The 17,838-nt window shown below is 36.6% G+C and overlaps 1 protein-coding gene across 1 annotated transcript in view; it reads right to left on the reverse strand.

The window, feature by feature from the left end:
- LOC138692229 (protein FAM184A) overlaps nucleotides 1-17,838 on the reverse strand; it is a 136,776-nt gene that overhangs the window by 42,324 nt on the left and 76,614 nt on the right. The window contains exons 6-9 of the mRNA XM_069815360.1: nucleotides 16,658-16,741; nucleotides 13,424-13,591; nucleotides 8,982-9,159; nucleotides 3,157-3,321 (exon numbers count right to left, since the gene is read on the reverse strand). Of these exons, the coding sequence (XP_069671461.1) occupies nucleotides 3,157-3,321; nucleotides 8,982-9,159; nucleotides 13,424-13,591; nucleotides 16,658-16,741 (595 nt within the window). The remainder of the gene's footprint in view (nucleotides 1-3,156; nucleotides 3,322-8,981; nucleotides 9,160-13,423; nucleotides 13,592-16,657; nucleotides 16,742-17,838) is intronic.

Genomic DNA, 17,838 nt, shown 5'->3' on the forward strand with positions numbered 1-17,838 from the left:
ACGGTAGATCACCTAATATACTCGTGTGTCAAATTGAATAAACAAAGAGATATACTGAAGAAGGGAATATATAGAAATCAAGATAAATGGCCAGTGTCACATGAGAAACTATTGTTAAAACACTGTAAGGAATTCAGAAACTTTGTTCAGTCAATAGATTTCACAGCACTGTAAATATTGCAAATAGTGAAAATGCTACTCTACTTAAAATTAGTATTAGTATTAGTATTAGTATTCAAATAAGATATGTTAAAATAATTATAAGCAATTCACGACCTTTATTAAGTCAGTAGACTTCACAGCAGTGTATTATATTGTAAATAGTGAAAACACTACTCCAGTTAAAATTAGTATTAGTGTTAATAATTGTAAGTAATTCATAAACTCTATTCAGTCAGCTGACTTTACATCCTTGTAAATAGTCAAAGCACTACTATTGTTACAAATAGTTTACTATTAGTTTTTGTTTTAAATTCAGACAGAATGTAAAAACAGCGTAGCAACAAATGTGTGTAGTATTGCATTACTGCAATGGAGCATACCGAGTAAAAAGGGGAAAGGGGACATATATATATATAAAATAATAATAATAATAATAACAATAACAATAACAACAACAATAACAATAATAATAGAAAAGATACGAGAGATGCAATTGGACTGCTACAAGCAATCAGCGGAAGATACCTAGAGAAGAATAAAGAAGTGTATGTAGTATTTGTGGATGTAGAAAAGGCTTTTGACATAGTGGATTGGAATAAACTGATGGGGATCCTAAAGAAAATTGGCGTGAATTGGAAAGAGAGAAGACTGTTCAGTAATCTTTATATGAAACAATGAGTCAAAGTAAGGATAGGAGAAGAAATGTCAGAAGGAAGTGAAATTGGGAGAGGAGTACGACAAGGATGTCCTTTATCACCTACCCTGTTCAACATCTACTTGGAGGATTTAGTAAAGAACTGTTTTCAGAACATGGGAGGAGTGATAGTAGGAGGAAGAAGAATAAAATGTATAAGATTTGCAGAAGGGGAGATGATGCTAAAGGATATGCTACTGGAGCTAAATGACAGCTGTGAGCAGTATGGGATGAAGATAAATGCAAATAAGACGAAGAGCATGGTCATAGGAAGAAAAGTAAAGGTAAACATGCGAATAATATATGAAGCAGTAGAGCAAGTGGACAGCTTCAAATACTTGGGGTGTACTGTAAGCAGTAACATGAGCTGCTGCCAAGAAGTTAAAAGGAGGACAGCAATGACCAAGGAAGCTTTTAATAGAAAAAGGAGCATCTTCTGTGGACCTCTGGAAAAAGAACTACGAAAGAGACTAGTTTCAGCATCATTCTTTCTTCACCCACTCTTTCCAACATAATTTCATTTCTTATTCTGTCTGTCCACTTCACACGTTCCATTCTTCTCCATATCCACATTTCAAATGCTTCTATTCGTTTCTCTTCATTTCGTTGTAATGTCTATGTTTCTGCCCCATACAGCATCACACTCCACACAAAGCACTTTACTAGTCTCTTCTTCAGTTCTTTTTCCGTAGAAGATGCTCCTTTTTCTATTAAAAGCTTCCTTTGCCATTGCTATCCTCCTTTTGACTTCCTGGCAGCAGCTCATGTTACTGCTTATAGTACACCCCAAGTATTTGAAGCTGTCGACTTGCTCTACTGCCTCATTTAGAATTCGCAAGTTTACCTTCTTTATTTTTCTTCCTATGACCATGCTTTTCGTCTTGTTTGCATTTATCTTCATTCCATACTGCTCATAGCTGTCATTTAGGTGCAGTAGCATATCCCTTAGTATCATCTCCTCTTCTGCTAACAACGCCATATCATCAGCAAATCTTATGCAATTTATTCTTCTTCCTCCTACTATCACCCCTCCCATGTTCTGAAAACAGTTCTTCACTAGATCCTCCAAGTAGATGTTGAATAGGGTAGGTGATAAAGTACATCCTTGACGTACTTCTCTTCCTATTTCACGTCCTTCTGACATTTGTTCTCCTATCCTGATTTTGACTCGTTTCATATAAAGGTTACTGAACAGCCTTCTCTCTTTCCAATCCACACCAATTTTCTTTAGGATCCCCAACAGTTTATTCCAATCCATTCTGTCAAACATCTTTTCTAGTTAATATTTGATGAGAAAAATTCGCTCCGGCACCGGGGATTGAACCTGGGTCCTTGGTTCTACGTACCAAGCGCTCTGACCACTGAGCTACGCCGAATTCAATCCACAGCACTGGATCGAATCATCCTCCTTCGATGTTTCCCTTTGTGGCCTGACTCCAAGTTAGGCATATATGTTGACGTACATGTCCAATGTCAACTGCCATTATACTAGGTGTTTGGAAGTGCATCATAACTGCGGAATCCCGGCCAAATAAGTCACTCAGCTGAGTGCACTTCTAGTATAATGGCAGTTGACATTGGACATATACGTCAACATATATGCCTAACTTGGAGTCAGGCCACAAAGGGAAACACTGAAGGAGGGGCATTCGATCCGGTGCTGTGGATTGAAATCGGCGTAGCTCAGTGGTCAGAGCGCTTGGTACGTAGAACCAAGGACCCGGGTTCGATCCCCGGCGCCGGAGCGAATTTTTCTCCTCAAATATCAATTGTCAACATCACAGAGATTATTCTGTAGGACAAATTAATAAATCCATAAACTTATCTTTTCTAGGTCCACAAATACTACATACACTTCTTTATTCTTCTCTAGGTATTTTTCGCTGATTATTTGTAGCAGTCCAATTGCATCTCTCGTACCTTTTCCCTTCCTGAAGCCAAACTGCTCTACTTCCAACTGTTCGATTCAGTATTCGCAGAGGAACATTTGCCGAGTGTGATATCAAGCCGATAGTCCTGAACTCGTTACGTTACATTACATTTGTGTATAAATCATAAAAATGGCCAAATGGATTGAGCCAATTTTGGTATCACATTCTTCAATTGATACTTCCTGCCAGTGCGCTCTGATTTCGTAGAACCAAAACAGAATATATTTAAACACCTATGATAGTGAAGTCATGTGGAGTGTAAATTTTCAAAAAAAGATATAGGGCAAATGAAGTAATGAATAAGAGAGAAAATGGTCAGAAGAGCTTGCACACGACACCAAGAGAGGAAGCTACTGTACTGGTGTGCACCTAGCTGCTTGTGGTGCTGCTGCTCCGCAGCATCCAGGCGGTCCTGTGCGTCCCTCTCCATCTGCTCCTTGACCAGCTCCAGTGTTGCTCGCGTTGAACTCATCTGCAGCTGCCAGTTCTGCTCCAGTTGCTGGACTTTGCGCTCTGACTCCCAGTTCAGTTGCTCTGTGAACCGCAACACATTCAGTTACATATCATTACACGAGATAGTTACGTACACAAAATTAGCTAATCACAATTTTGCTTGCTTTTGACTCCTTTTCGAAAAAAGAATTGTTTTGTATGAAATATTTCATAGCGTGTTTAGGGATAGTTATTGATTTAATTCCCAATATGCTCGGTCAGTTTAAAAGAGCAGTGTATTATAATGATTCAGCTACTTATAAGCTGGAATGAAGTTGCTTGATTCGAAGTATATGTGACGTCACAACGGAGGTACAGGTATGATAGTATACAAAATAGTTACGCACGCTCTGCCTTTCACTATAATAAGTCTAAGCCGGGACGCAATCATAGTGAGTAGTCTTAATTATCGATCACTGCTCTTACTAGTCGTATTATTTAAATAACTACATCTTTGTGGCTGATTGAAGGTTCACTGCAGAGGTAAAATGCCTTAGGTAAGACTCTCAAGCGTGTAATATTGCAGGGCATAGTTGAAGGATATTTGAACTAATATTTTCACTGTCAATATAGACAACGTTACGTATACATTGTGTAAAATAAACCTAACAGTGACAAAAAAAAAAGTGCACTGAAAGACATTGCAATTATATGAAAAGGCACGAAATTGCGTTGAATATACTCCAAAAGAACCAGTACTATCAAAATATGAAAATTATTAGGATATTAACTTGACGTTTAGCTTGGATTTGTGTAGCATACCATGATGTTTAGTGCCACCATCCTAATTAATAAATTAAATAATCTACATTTTAGGGGATTTCTAGAAAAAATAGATAGAAAATTAGTGGGTTTTCAGAGATGAGCGACATATGCAATATCCTAATGAAACGAGAAAAAATATCAGACAATCTTATATATATCATGCACCAGTAACATTATGTGTTATTGAAAGAATTTCTTGCAATATAAAATCATTTCAAGTGACACCCGTATATGTTCAAGTTCCGTGACTTACGAATGCACGTTATTATTCACTGCAAAGATCACGACGAAAATGAACATCACTGCTCAAGCATGTGTTTACTAGTATAGCTTCAGAATGTCACGAGTTGACTGTACTCCACGAACACGCAGCGACGACCTGTTTGTTTATATCCTTATCCGTTGCATTACCTATGTTCGGCGTACTATATACCCAATTTGTCTTTAACTTCAGTCTTTAGGTAGCTGGAATACGAAGCCTAATGATAAATAATTGAAAGAATTTTAGTTTTGTCCTTTAAACGCGCAGAAATTTGATCCGAACAAATGTAACTTTAGGTTCTGCAAAGAAATTTCGCAATTCTCCTAGGTTAGTTTGGAATGCTTTAGCTTTGATTAAAGGTTTAGTTAGTGCTCAGTATCTACGCAGATACTTCCATTGTACATTCTCGTGCTCACAATACAGCATCCCACATCACTCATTCTTTGCATGGTAAGTACGGGTAAAAGTATAGAATTCGGATGACAGCCATTGTTGCTCCAATTTGAAAGTGTGATCCTGCTCTGTAAGTTAGTAGAGACCTACTGCTGGGTTTATGAGTGAACATTATACCGCAGGATATAAAATATGGATTTGTGATTGGATAATGATGAAGAGAATTGGGGAGGGAGAAATCAATAGAGCAACAGAATAACACTAAAACTCACCAATGGAAACCAAAGCTATTGTAATGAGATATAAACTAACATAATCAAACCAAAACTAACTTAAAGAAACTAAAACTAACTCTAGCAAATCAAAACTGATATGAACAAATTAAAGTAACTTAAGCTAATCAAAACCCAAACGAACAGAAGAACTAACCGAAGTAAACTAAACTAACCTATACAAACCAAAACTAACATAAATAAACTAAAACTAACTCTAGCATATCAAAACTGATATAAACAAACTAAACTAACCTAATCTAACCAAAACTAACACAAAGAAACTAAAACTAACATAAACAAACTAAGTTAACTTAATCTAATCAAAATCCAAATGGACAAAACAGCTAACCAAAGTAAACCAAACTAACCTACCAAAGTACCAAAGGAGAAAGATTCGATCCGGTACTGTGGATTAAGTCTCTGCATTAGAGCACCAGTGTGGAGAACTGGAGGTTCCGGGTTCCATCCTCAGCAGCGGAGCAAAATTTTCTCCATTAATAACCAATGGTAACCATAACAGATAATTCTGTAGGACCAAAAATTAATCTTTACCGGTACGTAAACTAACCTAATCAAACCAAAACTAAGAGAAAGAAACTAAAACTAATTCGAGCAAATCAAAATTGACACAAACAAACTAAAGTAACTTAAGCTAAGTTAGTCAAAATGTAAACAAAGTAAACTAATCTACGTAAAGATGAATTTTTTGGGTCTAGAAAATACATCTGTTACGGTAACAGGTAATATTAGGGGAGAAAATTTCACTCTGGCGTCGGGGTTCGAACCCGGGTTCTTGGTTCTACATACTGCGCTCTAACTACTGAGCTACGCCGAAGTTCAATCCACAGCACAATCCCTTTCCTCCAGTGTTTTTTCCTTTATGGCCTGACTCCCAGTTCCACCTGTGTTTTGACATTTTATATCAAGTCAACTGCCATTATACAAGGCAATCATTTTCTCCTCTAATATTAATTGTTACCATAATGCACGTATTCTGTAGGACCAAAAATTAATCTTTACATAGATTCTTCGAGCAACAGTGCATATTACTGTGGAATCCCGGCCTCCAAGTCACTCAACTGACAAGGGAAGGGTTCCGGCTCGAACAGGAATTTCGTATCCAAAATTTGTATACAGACCCATCTTTACATTTCTGTAAAGCTCCCAAAAGCATTCGTTTGTGTAATGTGTGGCTTGTCTGTTAGAGAACTGTACAAGTTGAGGGGTGGGGAGAGCACTGCACAAGTTAAGGGGATGGGACCTTACCCGTAAGCCTAGCCTAGCCTAGAAGATAGTGTGAGTGGCAGAATGTCTAAAGCCCATTTAAGAACATTTTTCTCCAACGTTCTGTCTGAAAATATTGCAGCTAATCAAAAAATGTACACTGTTGTGTGAGTCATTGAATGCGCACAAGGACGCAACCCTAATAAATGAATCATTCCAAGGCTAGGATATAGAACGTATGATCATTCCACCTAAAAAACTAAATATATCCAGCCTCTGAATATCTATTTCCTTACACAATACAAAATATATGCTCGAAGGATAACAGATTGCATAAGGACTCTTGCTGAGAATCCAGAACTTAACTTGGGAAATCGAGTGTTTATAATGAAAATGCACTCTGTTATTCATAACCAGTTGTCTGCTCCAGTATACCGCCCTATGCTCCAGTATTCCTGGCAGTCAGCTGGTTACGTGAGTCGTGAACAAGTCTCGGACTTCAAAAATGTAATTCAGGTGGCATTTGATTTTTCAGCACTGGAGTGTGGTTCAGAAGATTGTTCAGGTGTTGCTTCTGCGTGTTGTGCTTATTGCTCTGCTCCATGCTGTTTCATGCATTTTATAGAGAATCCTCATGTACATTTTTAAAGAAGTGTATTGACCAATACCAACCAAACGGAGAGTTACACAAATGAATGCTTTTACGGACTTCATCACCATTGTGAGGTAATCCTCTGTACAAATTTTTAACCAAAAATTCCTGTTTGAGCCGAAACCCTTCCCTTGTGAGTGCGCTCCTTGTATGATGGCAGTTGACTTAATATAAAATGTCAATGTACATGCCTAACTGGGAGTCAGGCCACAAAGGGAAAAACACTGGAGGAGAGAGATTCGATCCGGTTCTGTGAATTAAACTTCGGCGTAGCTCAATGGTTAGAGCGCTTGATACGTAGAACCAAGGACCCAGGTTCGATCCCCGGCACCGGAGCGAATTTTTCTCCCCTAATATTAAAGTAAATTAAGGTAACCTAATCAAACCAAAACTAACACAAACAAACTAAAACTAATTCGAACAAATCAAAATTGACATAAACAAACTAAACTAACTTAAGCTACCGTAATGAAAACCCAAACGAACAGAAAAGCTAACAGAAGTAAACTAAACTAACCTAGTCAAACCAAAACTTACCTAAAGAAACTAAAACTAATTCGAGTAAATCAAAACTGATATAAAGAAACTAAACTAACTTCTGCAGGCTACTTAAACTAATGTATAGTATATATTATTTTAATGTACCAAAGTACATATGAGCCATTCAGAGCAGTAGTGGTGTAAGTCAAAATTGATTTACACCACTTTTGCTCTGAACGGCTCAAATAAATAATATACAAAACACAATTCCTACTTTCTCTTTGTTCTTTTTCTCTCTCTCTCTCTCTCTCTCTCTCAATCTCTCTGTTCTTCGTATATACATTTACAGGCAAAATATATATTCATGTCATTTAAATTTGTATAATGAGCGAATCATTAGCCTAGTTTACATGAGCCGTTCAGAGCAAAAGTGGTGTAAGTCAAAATTGACTTACACCACTTCTGCTCTGAACGGCTCATATGTTATTTCCATGCAGATATTCTGCGTCATTGTACGATGAAAGAGTAATGGAACGGAGAAAAATTTTCTCCAGCACCTGGATTTGAACCCGGGTTTTCAGCTCTATGTGGTGATGCTTTATCCACTAAGCCACAACAGATTCTCATCCCGGTGTCGGATCGAATCCTCTCGGTTTAAGTTCCGCCTCTTGGGTTCCCTCTAGTGGCTGCCCTCTACATTACATCATAGATATCTATGAACGTAGGACTAATGTCCACATATGTGCGGAGGTGCACTCATTATGAGTGACTAGTTGGCCGGGATCCGACGAAATAAGCACCGTCTTAAATCACGAAGTGATTTACGCATATCATATATATTATTATAATGTACCGAAGTACATATGATATTTCCATTCAGATATTCTGCGTCATCATACGATGAAAGAGTAATGGAACGGAGAAAAATTCTCTCCGGCACCGGGATTTGATTTGCTGATGCTTTATCCACTAAGCCACACCAGATTCCCACTACTCTTTCATCGTACAATGACGCAGAATATCTGCATGGAAACACCATATGTACTTTGGTACATTAAAATAATATATATGATATGTGTAAATCACTTCGTGATTTAAGACGGTGCTTATTCCGTCGAATCCCGGCCAATCAGTCACTCTTAACGAGTGCACCTCAGCACATATGTGGGCATTGTCCTACATTCATAGACATCTATGACGTAGTGCAGAGGGTGGCCACTAGAGGGAACCCAAGAGTTGGAACTCAATCAGAGACAATTCTGTCCGACGTTGGGGTTGTATCCGGTGTGGCTTAGTGGATAAAGCATCAGCACATAGAGCTGAAAACCCGGGTTCAAATCCCAGTGCCGAAGAGAATTTTTCTCTGTTCCACTACTCCTTCATCGTACTAATGTATAGTGTCAAAATCTGCCTTACCTTCCTGAACATAATGTTTAGTGAAGTTTACATACATTAGTACCTCCGTAAAATCTGCTGTGGAAACACACTGGATAGAGGGCAGTATGCGCATGTCACATTTCAACTGCAGGTGAGTGCAAGAAATGGTATAAGTTTTAATCTGGATTCTATACTTTACCCGTAAGTATGTGTAAATGGTTCTGTATGAGAGTAACAGCTAATCTGAATACTACAACAGTGCAGCTCTGCTCACCCATCTCCTTCTCGTGCTTCTCAGTCAGCTTCTCCATCTGCTCCTGGTAGGACAGGTCGATCTTGTCCAGCTTGCGACGCAGGTCGAATATGTCACGGTCTGCGTTGGTCTGCGCCTTCTCTAATTCTGAGTGGTAATATGTGTCCTTCTCAGTTAGGCGGTCTTTTAATGTGGAAATCTGCAGCAAAAGATGACCAAAGTCTGTAAAAATATCTTTGCTATGTTTTAAGATGTAGAAACCTAGAGCATTTTATATTTGTTTTAAAAATCAGGTAAGATGTTATATGTAACAGAGTTGTCCGAAAAGCTGCTGGACTAGGCTGACCAGATTTTTTATGGTCCAGCAGGGGACATTGGCAATTTCAAGAAAAATCACAAACGCTTATCTAGTCTAGTGAAGTTATAAAGGTTGTTAATTTAACAAGTTGAAAGATATCATTAGTGAGAATTTATGGTTTTATACTACCGGTACTTAATAATTTTTAAGTTATAGTATTTCATTTTGCATTTATCGTTTACAATGTGCATATATATACACAGACTACAGTGCATCTGAGCCTCTAGATCGGGAAATTTGTCAGCCACTTAACCAATAGATTCCCACTAGGAGAGGATGTGTGCATTGGACAGTGACATCGTTCATTTAGCTGTAATTCAGTGCAGGTTTTTTGATTTGTCAGATAATGGTAAACACGTATTCATTAAGAGATCATAATATAGGCCTACGTATAGCCTACAAAACGTAGATAAAGAATAGGAAATCGTGTTATACAAACAGGTGAAAATTCAGACGGATTTGAATAAGAAAATCTTAAGTTAGCTGCACTGCGCACAAAGAGATTGTTTATAATCCCTGAAAATGAACCATTCACTTCATTTATAAATAATTGTAAATTTTCAGTAAATGTGCAGTATATAATTAGTTTTAAATTCATCACAAAAAATTACTTACCGGTACTATTCGTACATTGCTAGTCAGCGATGTATGTAATGGAGGAGGAAAGTAACTGGTCACTCTACCCCATTATCTCCTGGCTTAGTTGCCTCACGAGTCATGCTTTATTGGTGTTACTTACAAGGTTCAAACCTGTCTTCGGACAGTTGACTAATCAACGTGTAATAAAATTGCTAATTATTTTACTATCACCAAAGTTGATACAATACTTAAAATCGTTAAAACTATTAAAATTTAGTATTTATAATGAGATTATAAATAATATATTACTTACTTCTCTTACTTCCAGTCAGCAGGTATTGTTGTTTCCAGGACAGATTTTAAAGGGAAAGAAGTATTAGTTCTGCTTGTTTGACAAGATGTTTAAGAAATTTAACATGTTTATATTCTGGATCTAGAGATTTTTTTTGATCTTACGTTATTAATAGCAATGCTCAAACCTTCGATGTTAAATTCTTGATTAAAAATATTTTTAAGCTGGATTGTTAATCTTATTTAGTCTTCAATTACTTTTATTTATTGTATTTGTTCCTTTCTTAGAGGTTCTAGATAATTTAAAGATAGTAGGATAATATTTATTGAGCTTATTGGTTATTTGATTCTCGTTCGTGAGGTATTTATTGTTATGCATGAAAGGCGATTTTGAGTGATCTTTTTGATTTTGTATCTTATGTACATAAATCGGCTCGCTTTTCTGGCCGTCTTGTCTGTAATCTATCTTTTATATACATTAATTAAAATATACGCTTTTAGTGTTATTAATTTCATTTTTAAATTGAACACTTAATTTTCTCTAGTTCTGGACTTCTGTGAGATATTTGTTCTTTTATGTTTTAAATCAAGCCAAATCTTCCTCTTTTTTCGTGTTTTTCAAGTTGTGTATTCCAAAAGGGTTTATACTTTTTTATTATTCGCCTTTGTGTATATTTTTTGGTTGTGTTTAAAACTGATTCGTAAAATTCTTCATTCACTTGATCTGACAATTCCAATTCATCTAGATGTTCATCAAATTTTGCTTCCAGTTCGACTATAATCTATACTTTTTCCAATTAGATTTTTTGAACTTCCAATCTGGGTTTGGAATATATATTATGTAATATTGAAAAGTGATAAAAAAAATTAACTCCTTTAAAATCAAATTATTCATTTTTAAGTAAACAAATGTATTACCGAGTCTATCAAAACTGGAATAATTTTTTGAGATACCGGTACTGGGGTTCTTAAGTCGAATCTAGTATGATTCCTGAACATTTGGGGCATAATTTAAGGCCAATGGGAAGTGGTTAGGGCCAAAGAAATCGACAATTTGGAATTTCTCTTTCGAGAATCTTTCCTTACCCAAATTGTACAATTTAATACACCTCACAAATGCTGATTTTCCTTTTGACTTACGTCTTTTGGCTTCGCAGATGTTTTAAAGAAATCGAATTTTTCTTTTTCTTTTTAAAAAATTCAGAAACATTTGCTTAACAAGTATGTATTGCTCTTTCCTTGATTTCGAACATTTAAATGCTTCAAAAAGAGGTTTTAAAAGTGCTGTGTCCTGGTTGTGACACCCATTGTCATTATTGTCTTTTTGCCTTTTCCCTTAGCTTGTGATTTTTCAACTTCAGGTACCGTACACTTTTCTCAGAAACTATTTCACATAGAAGACTGATTTTTTTTTTTTTTACATATGCATTTTATGGAGGAGTTAATGGGAAATTCAGAGTTTTTAACCAAATTTGATTATTCACTTACATAAGAAAAATACACGTAAAATATTCATTAAATCAGAACACATAAATTAATATTTTTTAAAAAGTTATATTAAATGAATAACTTTTTTTTCTTTACTAATTTCGGCACCGCAGCCTGAGGCTTATTGTACCTAGACCACAACTCTACTCAGCACACGCATACACTTTTTTTTTTTTAATACAGGAATTCCCCATTTACTGGGTCAGGGTACCTAGAGGCCACTGTGAGATACCACAAATACTTGGACAATGGACAGATAACCAGTCCCCGTGAAGAGATCCGAATTAAATCCCCCTGATTTCGTGACCAGGAATCAAACCGAGCCACATAGCACGCTACCTCGAGACCAAGGAGGCAGACAAATGAATAACTTATAAAATTTTTGACCTCCAGTGACAAGTAAGGTTCAGAAAAAGAGAATAGAAATTTTAACAGGTTGTAATTTATAGTTTTTTTTTTTCTAGAAGTGTATTTATGTGAATTGATACGTGTTCTACTATGATTATGAATAATTCATGGTTTACAAGCAAAAGACATTAATTATTATATATTATTTTAATGTACCGAAGTACATATGATGTTTCCATGCAAATATTCTGCGTCATTGTAAGATGAAAGGGGAGTGGAACGGAGAAAAATTCTCTCTGGCACTGAGATTTGAACCCGGGTTTTCAGCTCTACGTGCTGATGCTTTATCCACTAAGCCACACCAGATTCCCATCCCGATGTCGAATCGAATCCTCTCAGTTTAAGTTCCACCTCTTGGGTTCCCTCTAGTGGACAACCCTCTGCACTACGTCATAGATGTAGCCTATGATAGTAGGACAATGTCCACATATGTGCAGAGGTGCACTCGTTATGAGTGACTAATTGGCTGGGATCCGACGGAATAAGTGCCGTCTTAAATCACTAAGTGATTTTACGCATATCATATATTATATATTATTTTAATATACCGAAGTACATATGATATTTCCATCCAGATATTCTGCGTTATAGTAAGATGAAAGAGGAGTGGAACGGAGAAAAATTCTCTCTGGCACCGGGATTTGAACCCGGGTTTTCAGCTCTACGTGCTGACGCTCTATCCACTAAGCCACACCGGATTCCTATCCCTATGTCGGATCGAATCCTCTCAGTTTAAGTTCCATCTCTTGCCTCTAGGCCACTAGAGGGAACCCAAGAGGTGGAAGTTAAACTGAGAGGATTCGATCCGACATCAGGATGGGAATCTGGTGTAGCTTAGTGAATAAAGCATCAGGCATACATCTGAAAACCTGGATTCAAATCCCGGTGCCAGAGAGAATTTTTCTCCGTTCCACTCCTCTTTCATCTTAAAAAGACATTAAATCAAAAATAGATATTACTTCTGAGAAAATGGCGCATATAATGTACATAATGTATGTGTATGAACTTAGAAATTGGAAAATGAAATACACATAAAGAGAAATAACTGACTAAAAATGATATTTTGAGGATTCAGTTTTGTCAGAAACTTTTGAACGCGTTTTTCTTTTGTTTGTAAACCGACGATATCATGAATTAATTAGCAGTCAGAGCTTAACTTTATAGACATTTAATAAGAAAATTATGATAAATAAGTGGTAACATTTTCATAGTCCTAACTCAAAATCTATTAGAGAAAGTTGATTTTGAAATTGTTATATGTTAACATGGTAAAACCATGCAAAACACGTTCCAGTGCTCCAACCGTAGTAAACAGGAGTGTGAGAGAGAGTGCTTTTACCTCGTTGAGACATTCCTGCATCCTGCGCTCCCAGCCCTGCTTGGCGACCTGCATCTCCTGCTCCTTCTGCACCTTGGCTGTCTCGACCGCCAAGTGCTTCTCCTCGCTGTGCAGTTGGTCCAGCTCTGCCTTGAGTCTGGAGCACTCACGCCGCAGGCGGTCTTCCCACTGCAACACATTTGTAGTTAGTGAAGATTTGAAACTAACTAGCTGATAACTTTATCATGTGAGAACCAGGATTTGATTTTCCGTATATCATGTAACATTTCAGTGGATAGCGCAGGCCCTCTTCGAGTATTTTTTCCCCTGTCACTGTCATATAAATACAATGTCATAACTAAACATCGGATTTTAGGTCAATACCTACTTTGTTCCTTTACGAGAAACTAAAAACTAATCACAGATCTTTACGTTTAATGAAAAATAAAAAAAAATAAACAGTGAAAAATATAGTGGGACTGCGTTGGTGGTAATGCAGCTTATGTGGGTACCTCTTTGTTACTTACAACAAGTTTAAGCCCCTCACCACGACAAGGTGAGTACTCACGAGAGGGTACATTGAAATAACATTTCAATGGTCATTGTGGTATACCTGGAAACGAAAAAGTCGATAATATTGCAAAACAGGCAACATATTTGCAACCAACACCTCTTCAAGTGATATCTCTATCCAGTGCTTTTGCTTTAGTAAGATCTCATTTCATAAACTTATGGATCAACAATTGGCTCTCTTCTGACAAAGGAAAAATTTTACAGTCCGTACAAAAGAAACCAAATAACCTGGAAATGTACAAAAACTTGCCCAGACATGTTCAAACATTTTTAACAAGAGCCAGAACAGGTCACATTGTCACTCAATTGTACCTACACCGATTTCACATTTCTGATAATCCTACTTGTCTGTGGTGTAATAATCATGATGAAGATTTGGAACACATTCTTCTATACTGTCCATCCATAAACCACAAAAGAAGTAAATTAAAACCATCAGTACCAGTTGCAGAAGACACAGCCCTGCAGTATATATTGACTACACCCCACCTCTGGCTACTAGCAACAGGCATCTATAATGAACACCGATCAAAATACCCCTCATTTCTCGTGAAAAACAACAACTGAATAGACTACAGTGGACTTTATGTTGTCAGCAAACAGCTGGATACATTAAGAAGATTGATTGATGAAAAATCAAAGCTAATGGAACTTTAGTAGCGTCAGAAATGTCTAATTACAGTCTGTTTCTGTGATTTGTTGCCTGAAATGCCATTTTAGATGTAAAATCAAACAGTGTTAATGTTATAAATTTGGAAAAGCTGGCTAATTTTATTCTAGGTATACCAAGTAGTAATGCTCATACAAGAGGGTGTTTCATCTCATGAACAATAATTGGACAGATGTTCGAAACATGAGCACGACACATTTAATCAAATCAGAGCTGAAAACTGCAGTCGACTTCAACTATTACGCGAGACGAAATCTGTCTCAAAATACTCTTAATTTAAGCCTAGCTGCCGAAGTGTAGAATGAAGTCGGATTTTAGTAACTGAACCGAATAATTTGTCTATTTTCTATGTGACATTTTGTCGATTTCTTCTTCTTCTTAGGTGCGACAGCCCGCTTCAGGCCATGACCACCTTCCACTGGTCCCTATCTTTTGCTTTCTTTCTCCAAGCGCTAATTCCTAACTCATACAAGTCCGATTCTACATTATCCATCCATCTCAATGGTGGTCTTCCTCTTTTCCTGATGCCATCTGGGTTATTAAAAGTCGATTTCCTCACTGGATTACTCTCCTCTGTCCGCCACAGATGACCAAGCCATCTGATTCTTATTGATTTGATAGTCTTAATTATATCTGGTTCTCTGTACAATTGATATAATTCAAAATTGTACTTAATTTGCCACACACCATTATCATTCGTGGGGCCATAGATTCTTCTCAGGATTTTCCTTTCAAAGATCCTTAAATTCTCTTCATCCTTCTTGGTGAGTGTCCAGCACTCACTACCATAAATCAAAATTGGTTTAATTAATGTCTTATATAATTTGTTGTCAATTTCTTAGTCTCCCGTATTTTCTTCAAAAAAAGTTGGTAACCTTACTCGCTACATATCATACGTCTATCATTGCCCATTACTCAAGGTCCAAGAATCTGTTCCACCTATACCTATGGAAACTATAACCGAGATAACGAAACAAAATAAGTGTATAATCTATAATACTCATGACTTCCATATACTGTGCAGCCCCAGACGTAGTTCTATGTTTAAAATCTTGCAGCAGCCTCCAGAAATTTTAAAGACCTTGTGAGGAAGATTAGATTTACTATCTTTCATACTTTCATAAAAACTACAGTCTGATCTGTTTGGGTATGGATAATATTAATTTATTATTACAAAGCTATTATGATAGTAGGAACAATTTCTTGCTGGTTATATTATGATTAAAAGATGGGAGTTTCCATTTATGACAGCAACAATGCATAATCTGAAAAGACAAATGAAAATGGTAGATGATTAAAATGGCTACTACAAATCAACAGCAGGTACAATGTGTTCTTTATGCTAAATTTGAGAGTTCAAAGGGAATTTCGACGCGAGTGACACGTTCTGTGTTAAAAAAAAACATGCAGGAGGTTGCAGGCGAAACCCAGTACGAGAAGCAGCTATCTCTTGGCTTGGTCCCCAGATCTAACCCCTCCTGACTTCTTCGTGTGGGGTTTTGTTAAAGACATTGTCTATTCACAGAAACCCAGGAACATTGATGATCTGAGAGCAAAAATCACTCAAGCTTTTCAACAAATCACCCCTCTTATGTTACAACGGACATGGGCTGAATTGCATCACCGTTATGAGTTGTGCAGGGTGCGCAATGGGGGTCATGTTGAGCTCTGAGGAATCTCCCATCTTTCAGTGTTGTATGCACAAAGTTTCAACAAATAAAGATCAGTACTAAATGTTTTACGGTGTTTTTATTTTATCCATACCCAAACAGATCATCCTTTATACTAGCTGACAACATTTTGCATTAGTGTACACTTTTGGGTAGGGTTGTGACAATTGTGGGGATTATGAGAAAATACATATGCATGGCCAGACATCTTCCTGGCTAACTATCGGTATATCTCTAACATGGTATGGCATGTAATGATGAGACATTTTGAATAAACATATCGCCATTTTCTCCACTAATTGTGTTGTGTCAGTAGCATGCTCTTACACTGTTGATAATTACCTGTGAGGCAATATCACTCTTTTGCTGGTCAAGGCGTGACTGGAACAACTTCTCATTGTCAGCCATCTTCTTCTCGTGTAAACTCTGCAGAGAAAGCAGATATCAGTCTTTAAGCAATGAAAATGACATTAAGGACTTTATTTGAGGTTAACAGTATGTGCTGATGAGTGATATGCAGATTAATATTAGCGAAAAAGAATGATTTTTGACCTTCATTTCGTATAGTTTTTGAAATGGATACTAAAGTCGCAATTTAAACAACTAGGAATTGGACTTGCTCTCTAGAACTGGCCTATGACATCTGATCATAAGATCGATATGGAGTGATAAAGTTGAATCCCTGTACCATACTTTTAATTTCATTAACATCATGTCATTGTTCAGAACAGTGGTTTATGCAGAATTTTGTCGGGAGGATGGGGGTGATCATTATTGAAATTTTTACAATTTACCTTTCGGTATTTTAAGTTTTATGTATTATTATTATTATTATTATTATTATTATTATTATTATAATTAAATATATGAACTGTTAAATGCACAAAATGTTAAAGGAACTTTTCACAATAAATCAGAACTCAATCTAATGAACAGGTGAATTCTGATCTTAAGGGGAGAGGATGGTATTTTTTGGTGAAAAATAACTAAATTAAAAAAAAAAAAAATCTTTAAACTGCTCTGTGATATGTGTGGAATGCATAGCATAACATTTTCTGGGTATTTGTGCTCTTATCGGATGTTGGGTCGCCATTTTTAAACTTCCTGCATTATGGATTTTTAAATCACTCACCCACCTTTATTGTTGTTTCCGGTAAATTAAATTAAAAAATTTTTTTTTTTCTTTTTTTTTTACCCTTTGATATGTGTGGAATGCATTGCATAACATTTTGTGCGTATTTGTGTCCTTATCGGATGTTGAGACATCATTTTTAAACTTCCTGCGCTATGGATTTTTAAATCACACGCCGGCTTTTATCAGTTTCCAGTAATTTCATTTTTTTTGCTACATTGCCAGACAAAAATGGATATAATTTCTGAACTATTAAAGATACATGCATGAAATTTAGAACACACATTCTTTAGACTATTAGGAAACTTTTCTCTGTAACATAATTTTGTTAATTGATTTCATTTTAAAAATACGTCCGTTTGTTTGCAAGAAAGGAAATCAGAAAATTGTT

The sequence above is a fragment of the Periplaneta americana genome, chromosome 16 (assembly GCF_040183065.1).
Source record: "Periplaneta americana isolate PAMFEO1 chromosome 16, P.americana_PAMFEO1_priV1, whole genome shotgun sequence".
NCBI lineage: Eukaryota > Metazoa > Arthropoda > Insecta > Blattodea > Blattidae > Periplaneta > Periplaneta americana.